General features: G+C 41.3%; 1 protein-coding gene across 1 annotated transcript in view; it reads right to left on the bottom strand.

The window, feature by feature from the left end:
• ARHGEF10 (Rho guanine nucleotide exchange factor 10) overlaps positions 1-21,957 on the bottom strand; it is a 112,301-nt gene that overhangs the window by 72,303 nt on the left and 18,041 nt on the right. The window contains exons 3-8 of the mRNA XM_032217148.1: positions 16,762-16,905; positions 13,828-14,127; positions 12,340-12,406; positions 7,933-8,012; positions 5,989-6,045; positions 32-195 (exon numbers count right to left, since the gene is read on the bottom strand). Coding sequence (XP_032073039.1) covers positions 32-195; positions 5,989-6,045; positions 7,933-8,012; positions 12,340-12,406; positions 13,828-14,127; positions 16,762-16,905 — 812 coding nt within the window. The remainder of the gene's footprint in view (positions 1-31; positions 196-5,988; positions 6,046-7,932; positions 8,013-12,339; positions 12,407-13,827; positions 14,128-16,761; positions 16,906-21,957) is intronic.

Below are 21,957 nucleotides of genomic sequence, written 5' to 3'. Positions count from 1 at the left end.
TATGCTAGAAAAAGCCCTCAGAATTACATACTTGTCTTCTGTGGTTGCCACGCAGAAAAGAACTGGGTATTCCATTTTTACTCTCTGAGTCGCTCTGCTCTTCATAGCTTTCAAACTCACTGGAACTCCACCCATATTCCAGAGAGCTGTTTCCACCTTCATCTCCATTCTCAACATCATCATAAATCATCTCCTCTGCATCCATTAAAATATAAATATAATTAAGTTCTACTCATGGAAAAATTCTATCTCAAATATCTATGACTGTAAATGAAAATCTTTCTTTGCTATTTTCAGTCCAAGGAATGAAAAATAAAGGGAAGGTCTATTATCAATGCACAAATTTTAAAAATTTGGACTTCAGGCTTAGAATTTCTTACAAAATATAATCTCTAGGAAACGCAGCTTAAATTTAAAAAGCCATAATTTTAATTTTAAAAAAAATCTGGGCATAAACGAAAATACATTTTATTGTGTATATGTTTAAGAATGACTATTTCCTTCCATTATTTCATGTCTTACAAATTCCATTTTCATTTATCTATCCATTTCCTTTCACAATTCAAAGGTTATTAATGATTTATATTATTGAAACAAAAATAAAAATAGATTCTCAATTTAAAAAAATTAAATCTTTAATATTGTACAATCATAAAACTCCAAAACATGACATCCTAGGCACTGGCCCACCAGGACAGTTTTTCTGAAAAAAATAATAATTGTAAAACGCAATTTTCCAAAACAAGTGGAAGGCTATTCCGAAATACAGATGCCACCATAGAACAGCACAAACCTATGCACCTCCATGAAATGCCAATTTGGTGCAATAGTTAAGGCATCAGAAACTGTGACCAGCTGGGTGAATATGGGCCGGTCACTTTTTCTCAGCCCTAGAAAGGAGGCAATGACGAACTACTTTTGGATTTGGATTTATTGCATTTATATGCCACCCTATTCCCGGAGTGTCTCAGGGCGGCTCACAAATCAAAGGAAGGGAATACAGACAGGGGGAAACAACAAGCAAGCAACTACAAAAGAATTTAAAAGCAATCAACAACCACACAGTTCGAGAGGGGACGGGAACTCGTCAACCCCAGGCCTGTCGAAACAGCCAGGTTTTAAGGGCTTTGCGGAAAGCCTGAAGGGTGGTGAGGGTCCGAATCTCCACGGGGAGCACGTTCCAGAGGGCCAGAGCAGCCACAGAGAAGGCTCTCCTCCGGGTGGTAGCCAATCGGCATTGGCCAGTAGATGGGATTCGGAGGAGGCCTACTCTGTGGCCTGTGGGATTAGATCTCTGTGGGATCTAATAGGTCTGTTGGAGGTAATTGGCAGCAGGCGGTCTCTCAAGTACCCAGGTCCAATACCATGAAGGGCTTTATAAGTGACGACTAGCACCTTGAAGCGTATCCGGAGACCAACAGGCAGCCAGTGCAGCTCGCGGAGGATAGGTGTAACGTGGGTGTACCGGGGTGCACCCACAATCGCTCACGCGGCTGCATTCTGGACAAGCTGAAGTCTCCGAATGCTCTTCAAGGGCTGCCCCATGTAGAGCGCATTGCAGTAGTCCAGTCTTGAGGTCACAAGGACATGAGTGACTGTTGCGAGGGCCTCCCGGTTCAGGTAGGGACGCAATTGGTGCACCAGGCGAACCTGGGCAAATGCCCCCCTGGTCACAGCCGACAAATGGTGTTCTAAAGTCAGCTGTGGACAACTGCAGGGATGTATCCAGGCTGCCTCTGAGAATTGGATATGATTGAATGAAATAAAAAAAGGGGGGGGAATATGCTTTCATACTATGTAACTCATGGAAAGTGAGATTGTCAGATGTTTTTCTCTGAGAAAATAAGTCTCCTTGGCCAAGTTGAATTGGAGAAGATGGCCCCAAGGAAGCCAAGTCAGACTAGCCCTCGGAACTGGACGTTTAGTTCACGTCTCCTGTGCCTGCCCTGAGATGGAGCCCCCTGGGCTGCGGCACCTGCAGGAAGGCAGGCATTCTGCTGCACTGGTGCCCGGGCCCTCAAAGTCCTGCGTCTCCTGGGTCTGTCTTGAGACTTCGCTGCACCTGCAGGAAGGCCGGCACACCAGCAGGGGGAGGCCTGGTGTAGAGGCCTCAGCAGCGTCTCCGATTCTCTCTGGTGCATCTGTCATCATCTGCTGCTCCTCCCTCCTCAGCGGGCACTTTATTTACCTCGCTGCTTGCATGTGCATGCGCAATCCCCACCCACGGTTGGCAAACGCTCCAGTGGATCAATTCAATGTTGGAGTTTAGAGGGTTTTTGTTTGGTTCTTGTGTGTTTTAAATAAACCATGATCTCCCAGGGAAGACCTCTCATGGAACCCTAGGCTTCTGCAGAATCTTGGTTAAGAAGCATCCAGAGTCATCCTTGGGCCGTAATGGTGAACCTATGGCACACGTGCCAGAGGTGGCACGCAGGGGCCTCTCTGTGGGATGTGAGCCATCGCCAGCTGCTCTGTGGCCATGAGCGTGCCAGAAACCAGAAAAGCAGCTGGGCGCTGCGCACATGCGCACCATCCAGCTGCTATCTTCTGGGTTCCGGTGCTCCAGTGAGTGCAAACTCCAGGTTCTGCACTCGGCACCAAAAAGGTTAACCATCACTGTCCTAGGGTGAGGCGGCTTTATATAAAAGGGGTTGGGTGAATTAAGATAAGCAATGCTACATAAGAAATGTAAAATGCACACAAGCCCAAAATTTGAGAGAGAACTTTTATAAGATGTTTTATAGATGGCATTTGGATCCTAAAAAACTGGCCTGTATGTATCCGAATTTGCAACCTAAATGCTGGAGATGTGATTGTGTCGATGCTACATATTACCATATATGGTGGACTTGTAAAAAAGTTAAAGCATTTTGGATAAAATATGATGGATTATGCAAAATGTTCTTAAAAAGAGGATAAAGTTTACCCCTCAATTATTCTTGTTAGGTATAACTACTGATTGTACAGTTATAGAGACTAACCTGATTTTGCATTTAATAACCGCAGCAAGACTGTTGGTGGTGCAATACTGGAAGAAGGAAGATTTGCCTACTATTCAAGAATGGACATTGAAAGTAACAAACCTAGCAGAGATGGCTAAAATATCAGCATATCTTAAGGACCACTCAAATGAGAGATATAAACTGGAGTGGAGAAGATGGATTGACTATATTCAAAATAAATACAGGACTAAGAAATTCCAGATAGTTTATGACTGAAGAAGCAAGGAATGATATAATCTGTTTAGAGCTAGCCTAACAAAAGAGGAGTTAAAGCTCAAATGAAAGATGATACTAACTTTCTTTAAGTTTATTTTAGACCATCTTTGTTAGAGATTTATACCCTGTATTTGTTCTGGGAAGTCGGGGGGGGGGGGGAGGTTGGGGGGGGGTGTTGGGTGCGGAGGGTGGGGGAGGGGAGGTAAATATTTGTAAAAGCTTTTTTTTTTCCAAAAATTTTCAATTAAAAAAAAAAAGATAAGCAATGCTACAAAAAAACTACCTGGCAAAATAGAAACAGCTGATTTCAGTAAAATTGTGTATTTATATAATATTTATATTGTGTATTTTCTCTCAGTTAGTATGCACTAGTGCAGTGTTTCTCAACCTTGGCGACTTTAAGTCCTGTGGACTTCAACTCCCAGAATCCCCCAGCTGTGCCAAGGTTGAGAAACACTGCACTACTGGCATACAATATCACCATATATAGAATTTCAGAAAAAAATATATCTACGCTTAAATGTAAAATCAAGGAATCTTTTTCTTGGCGACAAAGAATGAACAGGTTGGGAAGTATCTAAACATTCTAAAAGATGGTATGAAATGTAGCTGAGATCAAGACATTCCATGTAGAGATGAAGGACCAGAAGAAAGATCGGGACAAACACATCACGTCAAAACATCAGGTAAGTATTATTCCCTGGAAAAAAATTATGGGTCTCAGCAGACATAAACTGTGCCTGTCAATATACAAAGGCAGAAAACAACAGGTTTGGGATAACATTGACTTTTGGCAAACCCGTCACTTGTTTAGAAAAACATTACCCCATATGTCCTAAGGCAAGAAGGGAGGGGATATGACATAAAATGAGTAATAAAAAGAGGGGAAAATGCTCTTATAACATTCTGTTTTACTGGTACATATTCAATATATGACTTATGATGACGATAAAGAGAGGGGAAGAATCCTTTAGAGCAAATAGTCTGCATGTAAGATTGTCTACTGTAGTGTCACAACATCATTTGGATTTTGGATTTGGATTTGGATTTATTCGACTTGTATGCCGCCCTATTCCCAGCGGGACTCAGGGCGGCTGAACAAAAGCCAAGGGGAGGGGAACAAATACAAAAAAGTAAGACAAAAAAACAAGACAACAATACAAACAATTTAAAAAACACAACCAATTCGAGTAGGGGGGGGACTCAACAACCCCAGGCCTGCTGGGACAGCCAGGTCTTAACGGCCTGAAGGGTGGCGAGGGTCCGAAACTCCACGGGGAGATCGTTCCAGATTTATATCACACAGATATAAACATTCGGTGGTCTTCTAATGGTCGTGGTGGCTCAGCTTGGAAGCTGGAATTGTATTTGCATAACTTTGATAAGAGTTTCCTCGACCTTGAAAAAAATATGATGCTTAATTTGACGGAAAATGTGCAGGATGGAACAATATCAAGTAAAAAAGGAAAACCATGTGATGCAACATCAACATCAAAGGCACCATGTCATAAAAATAATTAGATCCAGAATAGTATTGAAAAACCACAGGCCCTAAATAAAGCCCGACATAGCTTTCTACACACAGTCAGCTGAGACCAAAAGGATGTTGACATGAAACAGCTTTTATATGGAATTGAAGCAGAAGCTTCAACAGACCCGCTATTAGTAATCAGACAAGACTTGGCTAGGTTGGCGAGATTCTTGGTGCTGTGAGTGTTATGACCATCTCTTCCAATTGAGTAATAGCAATAGCAATAGCAGTAGACTTATATACCGCTTCATAGGCCTTTCAGGCCTCTCTAAGCGGTTTACAGAGAGTCAGCATATTGCCCCCAACAATCTGGGTCCTCATTTTACCCACCTCGGAAGGATGGAAGGCTGAGTCAACCCTGAGCCGGTGAGATTTGAACCGCTGACCTGCTGATCTAGCAGTAGCCTGCAGTGCTGCATTTAACCACTGCGCCACCTTGGCTCTGAGTAATGATTACTCCTTTTGAGAGATCACTTCTAGGGAAGTCCATATAGAGAGAGAGAGAGAGAGAGAGAGTGTGTGTTTGTGTGAACATTTCTAACATTCCATATTTCTTCTGGACCACAAACTATTGCCTGGAAGCTACCAATTGTAGCAACAACTTCTGAAATGGATGAGTTTATGTGTAAGTTGGGAAGAAAAACACAACATTCCAGTGTTCTTCAGAACACAGCTGCTGCCCAAAATCACTGTTATGGGATGGGCAGCCATATTAATTATTTAAACCACCCAATCAATCAATCAATCAATCAATCAATCAAAGCATTCCAACCTTAACACAGTAGGTTTTGTATATTCCTATTTATTTCCCTGATCTAAATCAACCTCAAACTAACTTTTTCGCTTCGGTAAGGTTTGATTGTCATGCCTATATAAACCCAGAATTGGAAAATAGATACACAATCCAGAATCATTGATGAGCCTTGAAAAATCTCCACAATTATTGAATTATTAAATGCCTGGAGAGTAACCATCTTTATTAATTTTAATTATATGAAAATGAAATATATTTTGATTTCCATATAATTTTTATTAGGCCCAAGTCATCATTTGGGGTGCATAGTCCCAGCATGCTATTTTAAAGCCAAAGACTTCAATCTCCATCCCCATTTTATATGACAATGGCCTAAAATATAGGAAATATTGTAGAAGGACAGCTAAGGAAAATTAAACATTTCTTCCACTTAGTATCCCCCTCCCCACCAATACTGCTAATTAAAATTGAATTTAAACTTATACCTGGTTCAGAGTCTGAATTTTCTCTGGGTACATCATCATATATTACTTCGTCAGGATCTAAAATCAAAGAGGGAAAAAACCCTTAATGAATTGTTATTGGAAATATTTCTTTTAAAAAATAGTAAAAATGTGCAACACAAACATCTATAGGGTACAATAAAATAATGATTAAAAATAAATGATAAATGACACATACATACCATATTCTGTTTGTGTCTAGTCAGAAGCATATTATTCATTTGATACTGCTTCACAACTTCAGGTGAGTTAGCGAGATACAAATAAAAATGTTTAAAATCAGCCTCTTGATTTCCTCCTGCACTACCCGGATTTCTGCTTTGCATTACCAGAAATCTGCAGAAAGCCTGAAGTTTTGAAATGCTTATTTTTAGAAATAAATCTACAAAGACTTGTTTAATTCTTAAAAGTGCACTTATTTAAATACATTCATTAGAATACATGTTGATGGGTATGTACCTAAATAAGCATTTTAGATACATAAGGCTTCTAATGAATGTATTTGCATAATTGAAGTTTGTAAGCAGTAAACAACTGAATAGGCATTTTAGATTTGAAAATGCATCTTCTATATTGTGATTCCTCACATTATACAATTGCTCGTGTGACAATTTACATTTTCAGCCCTGATTCCTTAATATCTAGCCTAAGTATAACTACTACAGGTAGCAGTTCCTTTTTATTTTACATCTCTCTAAGGAACATTGTTCAAACTGAAGCACATGTGCTCAGTTCTTGTCTGTTTCTAGTACACTTTCAGATGTGTATAAATTCATATCTGTTCTTTCTCATTTCTGTCACAGCATAAAGTTTTTTTTAAGTGAACAAATATTTACAAAAAGCTGGCAAGATTTTGAGCCAAGAAGTGAATGCAATTAAAACAAGAAGAGAAATTACTATCCAATGCATATATTATTTCAGAAAGGCAATTTAAAATAGTATTTCCAAAGTTTAATTTCCTAGGATTTCCTTACAATGAAGAGGTTTTCTTCCAGATTCACTGGAGAAAGGAAGCACACACCAAATGCAACATTTTATTTTTCAGGTTTTGCTTATGTCTTTGAACTTGTACAAAATACATACCTTTCAACGTATGTGTTTCACCTAACTCACATATGTAAATAATTTCCTTATCAAGCAACTAACAAACATTTTTTTAAGAGTACTAAGTTATGATTGTACATAATACAATATTTATTTTTGTGAACTACTGTAACATTGCTGCGAAACAGAGAAACGATATCTGATTCTAGGGGCTTGCAAAACATCATCTTTCAAACTGTTACAAGCTTGAAATGATAGAAAATTTCCCACCCCCAGCTGCAAACAGACTATTCAAACAGTTTAGAAGCCTTTCAATCTTGGAACAGGATGGTTCTCAGATTAAAAGTTCCTTGAAAGAGTTCATTATATACTCAAACGGACATGTTTTGCAGACAATTTTGCACTGCGTACTTGGAATTTATAAATATCATCTGAATTAAAAAAAAAAAACCAGTTCAAGCAATCCAGAAGCTGATGGTCCAGAGCAGGGGTGGGTTTCAGGCGGTTCGCGGCGGTCCCCGCGAACCGGTTTGTCGGCGAACCCGGAAGTAACTTCCGGGAACGCCGAAGGATCCACCCGCCCGCCCGCATTTCTTCCCCGGTTTTGACGAGTTCTGCGCTTCCACGCATGCGCAGAATGCATACAGCGCCTGCGCGATCCTCCAGGAGCAGCTGGAGCATCGCACAGGCGCTAGTACGCATGCGTGCACTGCGCGCGTGCACGAGGACGTCGCCGGCCCCGTTCCAACCGAACTGGTTGAAACGGGGCGAGAAACCCACCCCTGGTCCAGAGTATAATTAATCTGATAAATGCAGCAATCTGAGTTATTGATCCAAGACTGCTAAATCCCTGCAGAGGAACCACCGCTCATCCATACTCACTCTCCATCCACTCTGTGTTTGCGGGATCAGCCACCCATTTCGCCAAGGGATTCTCGTCCGTGCTCCCCTGGTTATCTTCACTATAAATTAAGCAGACAACAGAGAGAACAAAGATGATTTCCTCGTATTCAAATGACTTTGAGGCACAATCTTGGCATCTTTGACTTGGAAACTCCATTAAGTTTAATGAGAGTTAGGAGAATACGCAATTCCATTCATTACTACAATGTTAATTGCTGGATTTAAAGAGGTCTTCCATGAAATGTTGTCCTCGAGAACATATTGTTACTTCAAAGTGTGCTTAAAAAAATAATAATCTAAAGTCGCAAAGGGACCTGAGAATCCATAGGGCAAGTGTTTCTCAACCTTGGCAACTTGAAGATGTCTGGCCTTCAACTCCCAGAATTCCCCAGCCAGCATTCACGTATAAACAATTCAGTGTCTAGGACAGTGTTTCTCAACCTTGGCAACTTGAAGATGTCTGGCCTTCAACTCCCAGAATTCCCCAGCCAGCAAATGCTGGCTGGGGAATTCCGGGAGTTGAAGTCCGGACATCTTCAAGTTGTCAAGGTTGAGAAACACTGCCATAGGGCTTAAAATTGTGCAGGACAAGTGTGAGCACACAAAAGAATCTTCTTTGGCGGGGCATAAGTAGTGCCCCGTGGGCTTCAATGCAAATCTTTTCAGACAAGGCCTCTGACCCAGATCTCCCACGTTAACTAAAGTAATGCTGAACACGGCTTCATTCCGCCTATCCAGAAAACAGTGGTACATTTGCATTAACACTCCCTCCCCGTCCCTCATTAGCCTGCCTCTCTCTCTCTCTCTCTCTAAGGCATCTCTATTACCCCACAAAGTGAGGGTCTTTGTAACTCCTTCCCTTTCTCTAGGGCTGATCCAGATTTTTGCAGAACGAATAAGGTGTGATTCTTTTCCCTCTCCTCATTCATCTGGGAGGAGGGAGAAAGAGAATGAGAAAATGAAGAATAGCAACAGCAGTTAGACTTATATACCGCTTCATAGGGCTTTCAGCCCTCTCTAAGCGGTTTACAGAGTCAGCATATCGCCCCCAACAACAATCCGGGTCCTCATTTTACCCACCTCGGAAGGATGGAAGGCTGAGTCAACCTTGAGCCGGTGAGATTTGAACAGCCGAACTGCAGAACTGCAGTCAGCTGAAGTAGCCTGCAGTGCTGCATTTAACCACTGCGCCACCTTGGTTCCCTAAGAAAGCTGCTATTCTGTTTCCCTGAAAATAAGACCTCCCCCAAAAATAAGACCCCCAAAAAATATTACAGCACAGCAGCAACCATGAGGTGACCATGCTCGCCGCCTCCTGTACGTCAAAACTCATAAGACCTCCCCAAAAATAAGGCCAAGTGCTTATTTGGGTCTGTGTGTGTCAAAAGAAAATAAGACCCTGTCTTATTTTCGGGAAAACATGGTAGCAGCAATTCCTAAAGTCTTTTCCTTCCCCTCCTTTCTGCCGAGGCCCTGCATTTTGCAATAGGCAGGGCAAAAAGTTGCAGAAGAAGTTGTTTGCTGCCATCTGAGGATTTTATTTCAGGTTATCAGTTCTGCCTCACATGATCAGGTATGCTGAATGACTGGGTGAAAAGGGGAGTCCAGCAAGGCTTAAAGTGCCTTTCCTATATCTATACCACTATTCCTTCCAAAGTGATTACCCTGTTTCTCCAAAAATAAGATCCCCCGGGATAATAAGTCCAATTGTGCTTCTGAGTGCATGTCCTAAAATAAGCCCCCCCCCCAAAAAAATAAGCCCTCCCCGAAAATATTGCAACACAGCAGCAGCCAGTAGGTGACCACGCTTCCCTCTTCCTGCACCTCAAAAATAATAAGAACTCCCCGAAAATAAGGCCAAGTGCTTATTTCGGGGGTCAAAAGAAAATAAGACCCTGTCTTATTTTCAGGGAAACACGGTATTCATCTAAAACATAAAGAATGTTGTCAACTCATCTTAAGGCTTTGCCTGTACAAAATAGAATAGAATATTCTTTATTGGCCAAGTATGACTGGGCACACAAGGAATTTGCCTTCGTTGCAAAAGCTCTAGTAATGATTTATAAATCGTAAATCATGAGACACAGGTTGCCCTCAATTTACAACCGCAACTGAGCCCCAAATTTCTGTTGCTAAGTGAAACATTTGTTACGTGAGTTTTGCCCATTTTACAGTCTTTCTTGCCGCAGTTGTTAAGTGAATCGCTGCAGTCGTTAAGTTGCTAAGTGAATCCATTGACTTCGCTTGTCAGAAGGTTAAAAAAGGTGATCAGATGAGCCTGGAACACTGGAACTATCACAAACATGAATCAGTTGCCAAGAATCTGGATTCTGATCATGTCACCATCGGGATGCCGCAACAGTCATTAGTGCGAAAAACGGTCGTAAGTCATTTTTTTCCAATGCCGTTGTAACTCTGAGCGGTTATTAAATGAACTGCTGTAAGTTGGGGAGCCAAGGTGGCGCAGTGGTTAGAGTGCTGTACTGCTAGTTCGGCAGTTCGGCTGTTCAAATCTCACCGGCTCAGGGTTGACTCAGCCTTCCATCCTTCCGAGGTGAGTAAAACGAGGACCCAGATTGTTGTTGGGGGCAATATGCTGACTCTGTAAACCGCTTAGAGAGGGCTGAAAGCCCTATGAAGCGGTATATAAGTCTAACTGCTATTGCTATTGCTATCTGTACAGTCATAACTCATAAGATACAACCCACAGACAGGTGGTAGTCATTAAGATACCAAGATGAGTAGGCAATCAGCTTGGCATGCTTCATACTTCATCTCCAAATTAGAAAAACATGCAGCTCCTGTAAAAGTTTGTACATGGATTCCATGCTTGCAGACCTGGGCAGCCGGAAGCATCGCCTGGGAGATTAAATCCAAAGCACTCGGGAGCCCTGGCAAAAAGCAACCTCTTTAATAATGGTCAGGGCTGCATTTCTGCTTTATCTTTACTATCCACTAGACTAGCAGGTGTGAGAAATCACACTCCGGTTGCCTTGACGGCCCAGGAACTATTGAACCAGCAATCGCCTTAACCGTTTCCTCTCTCTGATAGCGTGGCTGCTTTTAACACGATCTCCTTCATACAAAGATGAACTAATATGCCACTCTGCATCGTAGCTATTTTATTTCCAGTGTCACCGGGAACAAACAAAATCTCTAGGCGTTACAGGATGACTTTCTCCCAGAAATCTTGGGGGGAGGAGGGGGGGAATGGCCTCGCTTTCGTCGACTCAAGAGACTTGGTGGCTTTTGTTCAAATAAGGACACGTGGATTATTGCCAGTATGTTCCCACTGGTTCTAAATTTAGGAATCTGATTTGGTCCATGTTGCCTAGCAAATGTTTACCTTTCATTCCCCGCCCGCCCGCCCAAAACCCCGATTTGAAAAATACTGCCGGCAGCTCTAAACAGGTAACGTCCACCTGAACTGCTTACAAAAGGCGTTGAATGAGTCACCGTAATAATTAGGTCAGTGTTTCTCAACCTTGTCAACTTGAAGTTGTCTGGACTTCAACTCCCAGAATTCCCCAGCCAGCGAATGCTGGCTGGGGAATTCTGGGAGTTGAAGTCCAGACATCTTCAAGTTGACACGGTTGAGAAACACTGAATTGGGTTTTAGGCACAGGGACAGGTAGTCAGACTAAAGTATGAAGAAACAAAACAGATACTGAAAAGAAAAAGCATTTGCTTGAGGAACTAGAAGGGGAAAAAAGGTTTTAAAAATCTATATAAAGCAAGAAAATTCATTTAGTGCAGCATCTTGCTTTGTTCAACAGAGGGGCAAATACGTAGATGGTTTTGGAAGAAACCCGCAAGGTTTTGGCTACCCGCAAGGAAGTAGTAAGGCATTTGTAGCACTAGATGTAGCAGCCTATATCCAATAACAACATAATCAGACATCAGAGGTCTTCTGGAACAGATTTTGGGCATTTATTCCATTGGTTGGTCATTCCACCAACAGGCAGGCATCATTAACCATGGTCTGTATTGTCCCAAAGGTGGTTCTTTTTCAAGAGGCAACTGGACTTTCTTGTTTTTCTTTGAAGATGTTTTTCCTCTCATCCAAGAAGCTTCTTCATCAGAGTTCTGAAGCAGAAGGTCTTCAAAAATAAAGAAAGTTCCCTTGACTCTTGAAAAAAAAAAACCTTTGGGACAACGATGATCTGGATGATTGAGAATCTCCATAGACATGATCTGTATTGTTAAAGAAGTTGAATATGACTATGAAAAGACGGACTGGGGGAAGGATCTTATCCCTTTTTCCTGAACATCTACTAATCCTATTGTCCTCAGTTTAAAACTCTACTTTTCTACTCAACTCCAGATGTACTGATACTACAGTTATGTTGCACTTTCACAATAAACGTCATTAAATATTTGACATACCTGTTCGGGGGCTCTTCTGAACTCTGGGAATTTGAATGCCCATCTTCAGCTACTATATGAACACTGGCTAAAGAAATGATACAATCTCTGTCACAGTGACTTAAAGGGAAAGCATTTTAAATTAACATTTATTATAGTGACTTGTCAAGTAAAATTTCCTGCCCTTAAATATTGTTTGGTGGGCTTCTAAAGGCCTTCATTAATAATGCATTTCATGAGCTCCTCTGAATATGGAATTATAAATATTTAAGTAAGTGAAAAGGGCATGCTGTATCCTTCCGTGCATATATGTAAAACCCTTTTCATTTTATAACCTATTGATAGAATAGAATTCTTTATTGGCCAAGTGTGATTAGACACAGAAAGAATTTGTGTTCGGTGCATAAGCTCTCAGGGTACACACAAAGTGATAAGATCATATATCATAATAGTTACAACCATTAATCATAACATACAAGTGATAAGTAATAGATACCAATAGGAGAAGGAAGTAGAAAAGAGGAGAAGGATAATATTAATAAAGGTAAAGGTTCCCCTTGCAAATATGTGCTAGTCGTTCCCGACTCTAGGGGGCAGTGCTCATCTCCGTTTCAAAGCCGAAGAGCCAGCACTGTCCAAAGACGTCTCCGTGGTCATGTGGCCGGCATGACTGAATGCCGAAGGCGCACGGAACGCTGTTACCTTCCCATCAAAGATGGTCCCTATTTTTCTACTTGCATTTTTTATGTGCTTTCGAACTGCTAGGTTGGCAGAAGCTGGGACAAGTAACGGGAGCTCACTCCGTTACGCGGCGCTAGGGATTCAAACCAACCTTTCTGATCGACAAGCTCAGCATCTTAGCCACTGACCCATCGTATTCCCTATAAAGTTATAAAGGGTGAGTTAACATTCTAATAAATAAAAATAAAGAGGACTGTCATCTTTTTGCCCACTTCAAAAATAGGGTCCTTTAGCCACTGAGCCACCGTGTCCCATTGTATAATATTGGGTAAATATCTTTTATAGTTTAGAAATAAAGACATTTCAAAGAACTGAGAAATTCAGATGAGAGTTTCTATAATCCAATGTAGAATAATCAGATTTCTGCTTCTGCAAGAAGACTTTTTCTGCTTTCCAAATATCCCTTTGGGCTCTCTCCAAGTTTTACCAAAAGCCTCACAAACCAGAGAATTTGAGGGGAAGAGGAAAGGGGAGAAGAATTAATTTCATCTATTAAAAACGCAATCCTAATAAAATTGACACTTTATAGCACAAAAAAAATGTTAGCTCCACAAAACTATCATTAACAGTCGACATAAATGTTATTGATATGAACAAAGATATTTAAGCTATGTGGCGGGTTGCAGAACTCAATGCCCAACCCACTGAGCAATGTGCATAGCTTTGGATGGCACACAGAGGGTTCAAAATATCCAAGAAATGAAAGGACATTGACAAGAAAATAATTCTATTTTTAAAAACATATAATTATGCATAGCTCTACACTACCTTCTTCATCCACAGAAGGATTACGGATTATAACAGGACTGGAATACGCCGGCAGTATCAATGGCAAATTGGACGGTACGGCATAGCCGCAAGGCACCGGGACCGAATAGCCGCTTGAGAGGGTGGGGCTTATAGTTCCGTCTTGTGGGCTTGGCTCTGGCGACAGCAACAGCTCCTTTTCCTGCATTGGCGAAATGGTTATGACAGAGTATGGGTTTACTCGTGGTAGGACGCCCTCCGCATTGGCCTTGGAGCTCTGCATTTTCTCTGTTTCTTCTAGGTTTTCTAGGTTTTCGTTCCCTTGAATACAAAAAATACACACTGCTGTCAAAGCAACTCTTCTCATAATGAGAGAAAAAAATCAAACTTCCTCCCTCTGCAACATGGCTTCTCCTCCCCTTCAAAACCAAGCTACTTTCTATTTCCTGCACTTCAGATCTGAGGGCAAAAAGGTGCTTGGAGCAGACATGGAATAGTTATATAGGACGACTCCTTAAAGCGGGGTATCACTCTCAAGGCCCATGCACCAGATCCGGCCCAAGGGGTGCTTAGATCTGGCCCGCCCTGGAAACAGCGAAGGACGAGTCTGCAGTGCCTCTGCCAGCGCATCCCCCCCCCCAACAAAATCCATTTTTGCTGGCAGAGAGCCACAGGAGGCCACCACGCCCAAAAATGGAGTTTGGGAGCCCATTTTCACTGACAAAGTGCTTGGGCCACCAGATGTCCCCAGTTGCAAGCTGGCCATGCCCATCCCCGTGACCCGTCAAAACCGCGGAGGACAAAATCGCGCTCGTCGAAAGCGCGCATGTGACGTCATCACAGCGCGACGAAAAAAATTAAAAATTGAAATAAAATTAAAATTAAAGCAAGCCGATTCACATAAAGGTAAGGGTTAGGTTAAGGGTTAGGGTTAGGTTTAGAGCGTTAGCGTTACGTTTAGCGTTAGGTTAAGGGTTAGCGTTAGGTTTAGCGTTACGTTAACGGTTAGGTTTAGGGTTAGATTTAGGGTTAGGTTAAGGGTTAGGTTTAGGGTTAGGTTTAGGTTTGGGGGGTTAGGGTAAGGTTTTCGCTTTTTTTTTACATTTTTCGATCACAGCGCGATGTTTTCGTCGCACTGTGATGACGTCAAATGTGCGCTTTCGGCGAGCGCGATTTTGTCCTCTGCGGTTTTGTGGTGGAACCGCCCATCCCAGCCACTGTCAAACACGGCTCTGATGTGGCCCTCAATTAAATCGAGTTTGACAGCAAGAGCTCTTTTTTTTCCTCTTTGTTCTCTCCCCCCGGAGACTTTAAGGCCATCTGGAGGAGCACCGGACCACACCTGGTTTCCAGTTATAAAAGGGAAATGCTGACGGCAGGGACACATCTGAAGGAAAATTTGTTTCAGGCAGAAGAACAGAAAGGAACAATCTGCAGCTGTCAACTCGACAGGCAGGTGATGGTGGGGAAGGAAGAGTGGCTTGGACTTCAGCAAACCAACAAGGGGCAAACTGAAAGGGGATGCAGAGCTCAGCAGGTTCAGCCAGTCAACAGGTGGTAAAACACCTTCCTTTTTCCACCTTAGCCCAGGCAGAGCATCTGCAAAGCAGCAGAAAGAAATCCTGTTTTCCTCCTGTACCGTTACAGCCCCGACCCCCTCGCGCCCCCCCCTCTCCCAAGAGGCCTTTGGGGACTGAAAAGAGAGATGGAGACTGGCTACAAATATTTCTATAGGTCAGTGTTTATCAACCTTGTCAACTTGAAGATGTCTGGACTTCAACTCCCAGAATTCCCCAGCCAGCATTCGCATGCTGGCTGGGGAATTCTGGGAGTTGAAGTCCAGACATCTTCAAGTTGACAAGGTTGAGAAACACTGCTATAGGTGTTATGGTGGAGGCCCAATAATAGTGAGAAGGGATGCTGTGTTGTTTTAAATTATCTTGCATACAAATAGAACCCACAGCTTGAGTGTTTAATCTGTTAGGCAAACTCTTTGGCCTTGAGATTTAGAACAGAGTGGAGGTGTTGAGGGCTTCAGATTAGAAGGCGGGGAAAGGGTGCACAAGGGCCCTTATCTGCAATTCCTCAAACCTAATGGCCTTTTTCTCCCTGGGGTTGATAACTGTTGAAGTAAAGGGGGGTTGGGGGGGGGGGTTGTGTCTATTGAGAAATAGTACAAATCACCAACAAACAGACCTTTTTATCTTTCCTGTGTTTTAAAGAAAAGGCTTTTGTTACAAATTTAACACTTGCTTATTTTCCTAACTTCTACCTTAACATATACTATATATGCTAATACATTATACTAAGTATAGTGTAATATATAGCACAGGCATATTAATAACACTATGTCTATACCTATGCATATATTTTAATGCAAAATAGTCGTATAACAATTCCATTCTCCTTTGTTGCCTGAGCTCATACCAAGGTATCAGAAGCTGCTGTTCTGGAAGAACCCAAGAGGTCTTGCAAACCTCTCTCCACCGAGGGCCAGGTTGGCAGAGATAGAAAAAAATTAGCAACTCAAGCAGTGACTTCTCCTCAATTATACAACTCTCACCATTCAATATAGGGAACATTAGAAAATGCTGACAATTTTACACAGCAGTCATGTTGGCCTGATCTTCAAATGCTTACGGCAGGCAGGACAGAGAATTCCAGAAAGCTGCATCTCTTGGTATTAGAGTAATCTCTGAATCTATACATTGAGTGTCATCTCACAGTGGCTTAATTGTGTGGGCTCCTAAGAGTAATTTCCATACAGCTTGTTCTGGAACAAATCTCATTTAGGTTTCCATGCAATGAAGAGTCGTAATTTTTGAGAGCCCAGATTAGTTCAATCCCTGATTCCCAGGAGTGATGAGCTGCAAGGACTACAGAGTTACTCTCAAAGGCAATTCATATTTGCAAAAAGTAACCTTCCCATTATTTATTTTGCCTGGAATCATGTACCTATACAAGTTGCCTCTTCTTGAGTTGGCAAAATAGTTTGTCTGTCCGCTTCTGGTATCTCATCTCCGCTATCAAAGTCAAACTGTTCTCCTTCTTCGTCCTCTTCTTCATTAGCAGCAGTGATTGGCACGTCATTTCCTAAAACTAAAAAGTGGACATCTTGTTGTTGATAAACAATTTTAATAAGGGAATAATTAAAAATTGGTATATATATGTAGCAACTATTTAGAATATTTTGTTGAAGAATGAAAGAATAAGATTTCTGTTTGAAGGTATGAGGTACAAGGATAACAATGAACATAAGCATACTTGATAGTTGATTGGTGGAATTATGTATAATTGAAAATAGTGATATATAAATATAAATGGTTGGTAAAAAAAAAATTTTCACATGGGGATTATATAAAGGTATACTGTTATCAAATAGACAATCAAGAATGCAAGAGAATTATGATTTATTGGGGAAAAAATAATACTAATTGCAATTGAACATATACTGTACAATGAAAGCGAGGCATTTAGTTATACTAGATGAAAAATCTGTGATGGTAAATGTTATTCGAGAATATGGATGTTAAAACACCTGTAACCAAACGACAGGCTGTATGTGATGATGCTTTTTTTCCCCTTTGTTTTTTTTTTATTGTTCTGTGTATGTGTTGTCTGTGTAATAAAAATAAAAATTTATATTAAAAAAATAAAATAAAAAGTGGAAATCTTGAAAAGACAAACCAAACTCTTGACAAACAATGGGTAGGAAAGGAGTTACAATCACATTTTTAATACTTAGCATTAGGACTTAGGGCATTAGGACTTCAGAATGCTTCATATATTTTACGTTCAAATCCTATGAATATCTATTTTCAAAATTATAGTGTATATTGATTACTGCAAAACTAGAGTTGGAAGTATATAGGAAGCCTATGGTAAAAATTCAAAGATACGTGAGAAGCAATGACAGTACTTAGCTGGCAACTGTTATATTGCTCAAAAGTAATGTATGCAATATATTATTTTGATATACGTGCAATCAAATTATCCATCATTCTTAGAAGCAAATTAAAAATATGGCACCCCCAAATAATCAATGCTGATACAGAAGAATATGGACAATCTGCTCTTAGTAATCAGCATCCTTACCCATCCATCAGAAGGTGTATAAAGCCAGTAAGAATCTCCAATACATTTTTCAACATTTAAATCATTTCATTGAATTGAATTGAATTGAATGAATTTATAGGCCGCCCAATCCCGAAGGACTCCGGGCGGCTTACAACAATACAATTTTAAAAAGTAAAAAAGTTAAAAAACAAGGGACACAGATTAAAAAACCACACTATACACCCAGTCTAATCGGGGCTGGACCTCAGTCATGAGGTCAACAGCCCCAGGCCTGCCGGAATAGCCAGGTTTTAATAGCCTTTCGGAAGGCCATGAGAGTGGGTAGGGTCCGGATCTCTGGGGGTAGTTTGTTCCAAGTTTATTTTCTATATAGCCAGCATCCTGTATGAGTACTCCTAAAACCAAAATAAACAACCTGGGTTCAAACAAATTTATGTCAGGAAACATTCGCAAGCTTGCCCTTTTATAATCATATATAGATAATCCTCGACTTATGACAGGTTGCTTAGTAACCACTCAAAGTTACAGTAGACCCCACCCCGCCAAAAGCTACTTATGACGTAGTTTTAAGTTCACTGCTGCAGTGCCCATACTGTCATTTGTCAATCAACTGCAGGGAGAGAAAGGAGAATGCAGGTTACCCCAGGGGAGAGGGGGGGCTTGGGAGGCCTGGGGTGGGAAAGACACGAGGCAATCACGTGAGCCACTTAATAGCTGTCACGACTTCTGATCATAATGGACAATCTTCATTAGTCCGTCTTGAGTTGAGGACTATCTGTATTCCTATTATATAGAACATGTCTCCAGTATGAACAGGGGTGTCAAACTCACATCATCACAGCGGTGTCACATGACGGACTGGGACTTTTTCCCCCTTCACTAAGCCAGGCGTGGCCAGCGCATGATGCACCTGGCCCACAGACCGGGAGTTTGACAGCCCTGAGTATAAACATGCATTGCTTTAATATTAAGTTACATGTTCAGAGTAAACACTGTTAAAATATTTGGCACCTCACATTACAACACTAATTTGATAGCACGCTCACTTATCTATTCCCAGATATTAGGAAGCAGATTCTTACACAAAGACATTAGATAAACTCTTTTTTAATTAAAAAGGATGTCAGGCATATTTCAAAGGACCTGGGTGCTGACTAGAAAAGATTGGTCTAATAATAATAATACCCAAACATTTTATATTGCTAGAGAAACTTTTATCCAAGTGTGAATCTATGGGGAATAGTATTGGAATGTATTAAATCAGTGGTTCCCAAACTTGGCAACTTTAAGACTTGTGGACTTCAACTCCCAGAATTCTGGGAGTTGAAGTCCACAAGTCTTAAAGTTGCCAAGTTTGGGAACCACTGTATTAAATAAATAAAGATGGATTCCAAAACAGATGAGGTCTGTAATCTGACAAGGATGACTTATGTTATTTAATAGTTTCCCTGAGGAAGGTCTCAAAGCTTTTGCCTGCTGGTGAATGAAGCGATATTAGAAGTTGAGTGAAACACTCCATTTCTCTGATCCTTCTAGCTCAGGGGTGTCAAATTTATGGCCCGTGGGTCGGATACATCACGCACTGACCACGTCCACCCCCGATTTAGCAAAGGGGGGAAAAGTCTTGATATATCATATGACAAGGTGATGCCGTGAGTTTGACCCCCTTGTTCTAGCTAAATATTTAGTCTATTTTACGAGAAGATCAAACTTTACCCTATCCCAGTCAACACCATTCTTATTTATTTTGTCCAGTGATGAAAATTAACAAAATAAATCAAATACGTTTTGTATTTATAACTTACTGTCAAAGTCTGGATTCTTACCACTCAATCAGAATTAACTGTTAATGTTATCAGCTGTTAGCCTGTTCGGTCTTGGAGTTCCTCAAATACCACTTTCAGAGTAATTAAAAAAAAAAATTAACAAAGACAAAACTCAGAACTTTGGCCACACATGCGTTTTTAATGTTATCTGAATCACCGCCCTGCTTAATTTCTGCTTTTATAGCCACGGCAAGGTAATGGCTGGGGTAATTAAATAGGTACTAAATACTTTTCGTCCCATCATTTTAAATTCAATCAACACCTTGAAAACAAACCTATTAAGAATTGAAAGTCTTGTCTTTTGAAGAACGCATAAAACAGTGGTTAGGGGTGCAGTACTGTAGGCCACTTCAGCTGACTGTTATCTGCAGTTCGGCGGTTCAAATCTCACCGGCTCAAGGTTGACTCAGCCTTCCATCCTTCCGAGGTGGGTGAAATGAGGACCCAGATTGTTGTTGGGGGCAATATGCTGACTCTGTAAACCGCTTAGAGAGGGCTGAAAGCCCTATGAAGCGGTATATAAGTCTAACTGCTGTTGCTATGGAAGAGTAAACGCCTAGGTTACATTTTGGTGCTTACATCTTCTTAGCATGTGGGAATGACTTGGGAAGAGAGATGTTGCCTAGGGAACAATAACATAGAACAGATCATAGCCTACAGATGTATAATGGATATAGAAAGAAGCTCAGAAGGAACTCCTTCCAAAAAAGTGCTCAGGCTGCAAAGGAGACAGGGGGATATTTGTACTTTCAGACTTGCAAGAATCTCTTAATGTACTGTAGCCTTACGTTAAACCAGAAGTAGATAATCTGGTTGTCAGCCTCTGCTTTGCTGCTGCTTCGGCTGCCATTGAAACGGGGAGGGAGGGCATGGTATTTGGGAGGGGACTACTAATTGTGCTGGAGGAAGATTCTGGAGTTTCTGCTGCCCGTCTTACTGCGCATGCGGAGGAGGTTTCCCGCCAAGGCCAACGGCACCGCCATTCCATCTGGGTGATGCCTTTCGAAGTTATCTCGCACCTGACACTTGGGAGAATTATGATTGGACTATGACTGGGATGCCAAGGGGTGGGGAATGGGTTATTCTATATATCATTTGCTTTCGCACCTAAATAATCAGTCTTCGCTTTGCTACGCTTCTGATCATTTATAATTAGTAAAAGTACACTTGATTTCTATCAATGGAGTCCTGTGGTTTTCTTTCCTGATTATCCAATGAAGGAGTGCTGACACTGGTCTTCTTTCCAATCTGGTCTTCCCAAAAAGGCAGACACTTTCCCACAACAATCAAAAAGCTTTCTTGGGTCTGGAGAGATACAAAAATGTCTTGAAGGGGAGCTGCGAGGGCAGACGGACTATTTTCATTTCATCCTTATATTTACAATTTTAAAAAGTGTGTTGCCAAGGAAATCACCTGCACTAACATTTTCAAGTTGCTGCATGGATTCCTTTGGTAGCCTTCTTGCGTTTCCACACCGCTTTTCCTTTATTTACTTTTTCCATTTGTGAAGGATAATTTATTCAAGAGGGAAAAGAATAGCTGCACAATGTGCTTGGCTGAACACTAAAATCCATTTCTCTGACAGCAGTCTTTGATTTTAAAATAGGGAGCGAAACAGGGCCTTTCTTACACGGCCTCGACACAACACTAGATAGGAATCATCAAAGCGATTTGATTTTAGGATCAAAATGGATGCTTTAGGACTAACAACATCTAGAGCTGTGGTCCTATGCCCCACAGCCTTAGAAAATGTTTGATTAATATTCACATACAAGTAATGGTGACTTATGACTCATCCCTAACAGAAACAAGCCACTCTTTGTCCCACCCCCGGAAATTCCCTCTTGTAACCTCGGGGGGCCGTGGGGACCCCAGGTTGGGAACGTCTGATTTGGGGCCTTAAAGGAACATCAGAACTATGAACTACACACAGGAGTAAAAAAAGAAAGAAAGAAATCCCAGGATGGCACACCCACTTCTGTATTCTTGCCCAGAAAACTGATTAGCCTGTCCATGAAGGAGCCCAGCATGACTTGGGAGAGTTATCTTTAATTGGAAATATGTTCTTCTTTCGTGTAGAAGTTAACAATGCACAATGCCCTGCTTACATTAGTGGGGGAAAAGATTTCTATTATAGCTCTCTCTTGTGAAGCATGGCTGTTATCTAAAAGTAAATAATTAAAGCTGGTTTACTTAATTTTATTTTTCTCTGATTTTTTTTTTTTAAAGTGAAACACTTTGGAATTTC

This window comes from Thamnophis elegans, chromosome 4 (assembly GCF_009769535.1).
Source record: "Thamnophis elegans isolate rThaEle1 chromosome 4, rThaEle1.pri, whole genome shotgun sequence".
NCBI classification, from domain to species: Eukaryota; Metazoa; Chordata; class Lepidosauria; order Squamata; family Colubridae; genus Thamnophis; species Thamnophis elegans.
Note: the sequence above shows the minus strand (reverse complement) of the source record. Positions and strands in the feature narration are given on the sequence as shown.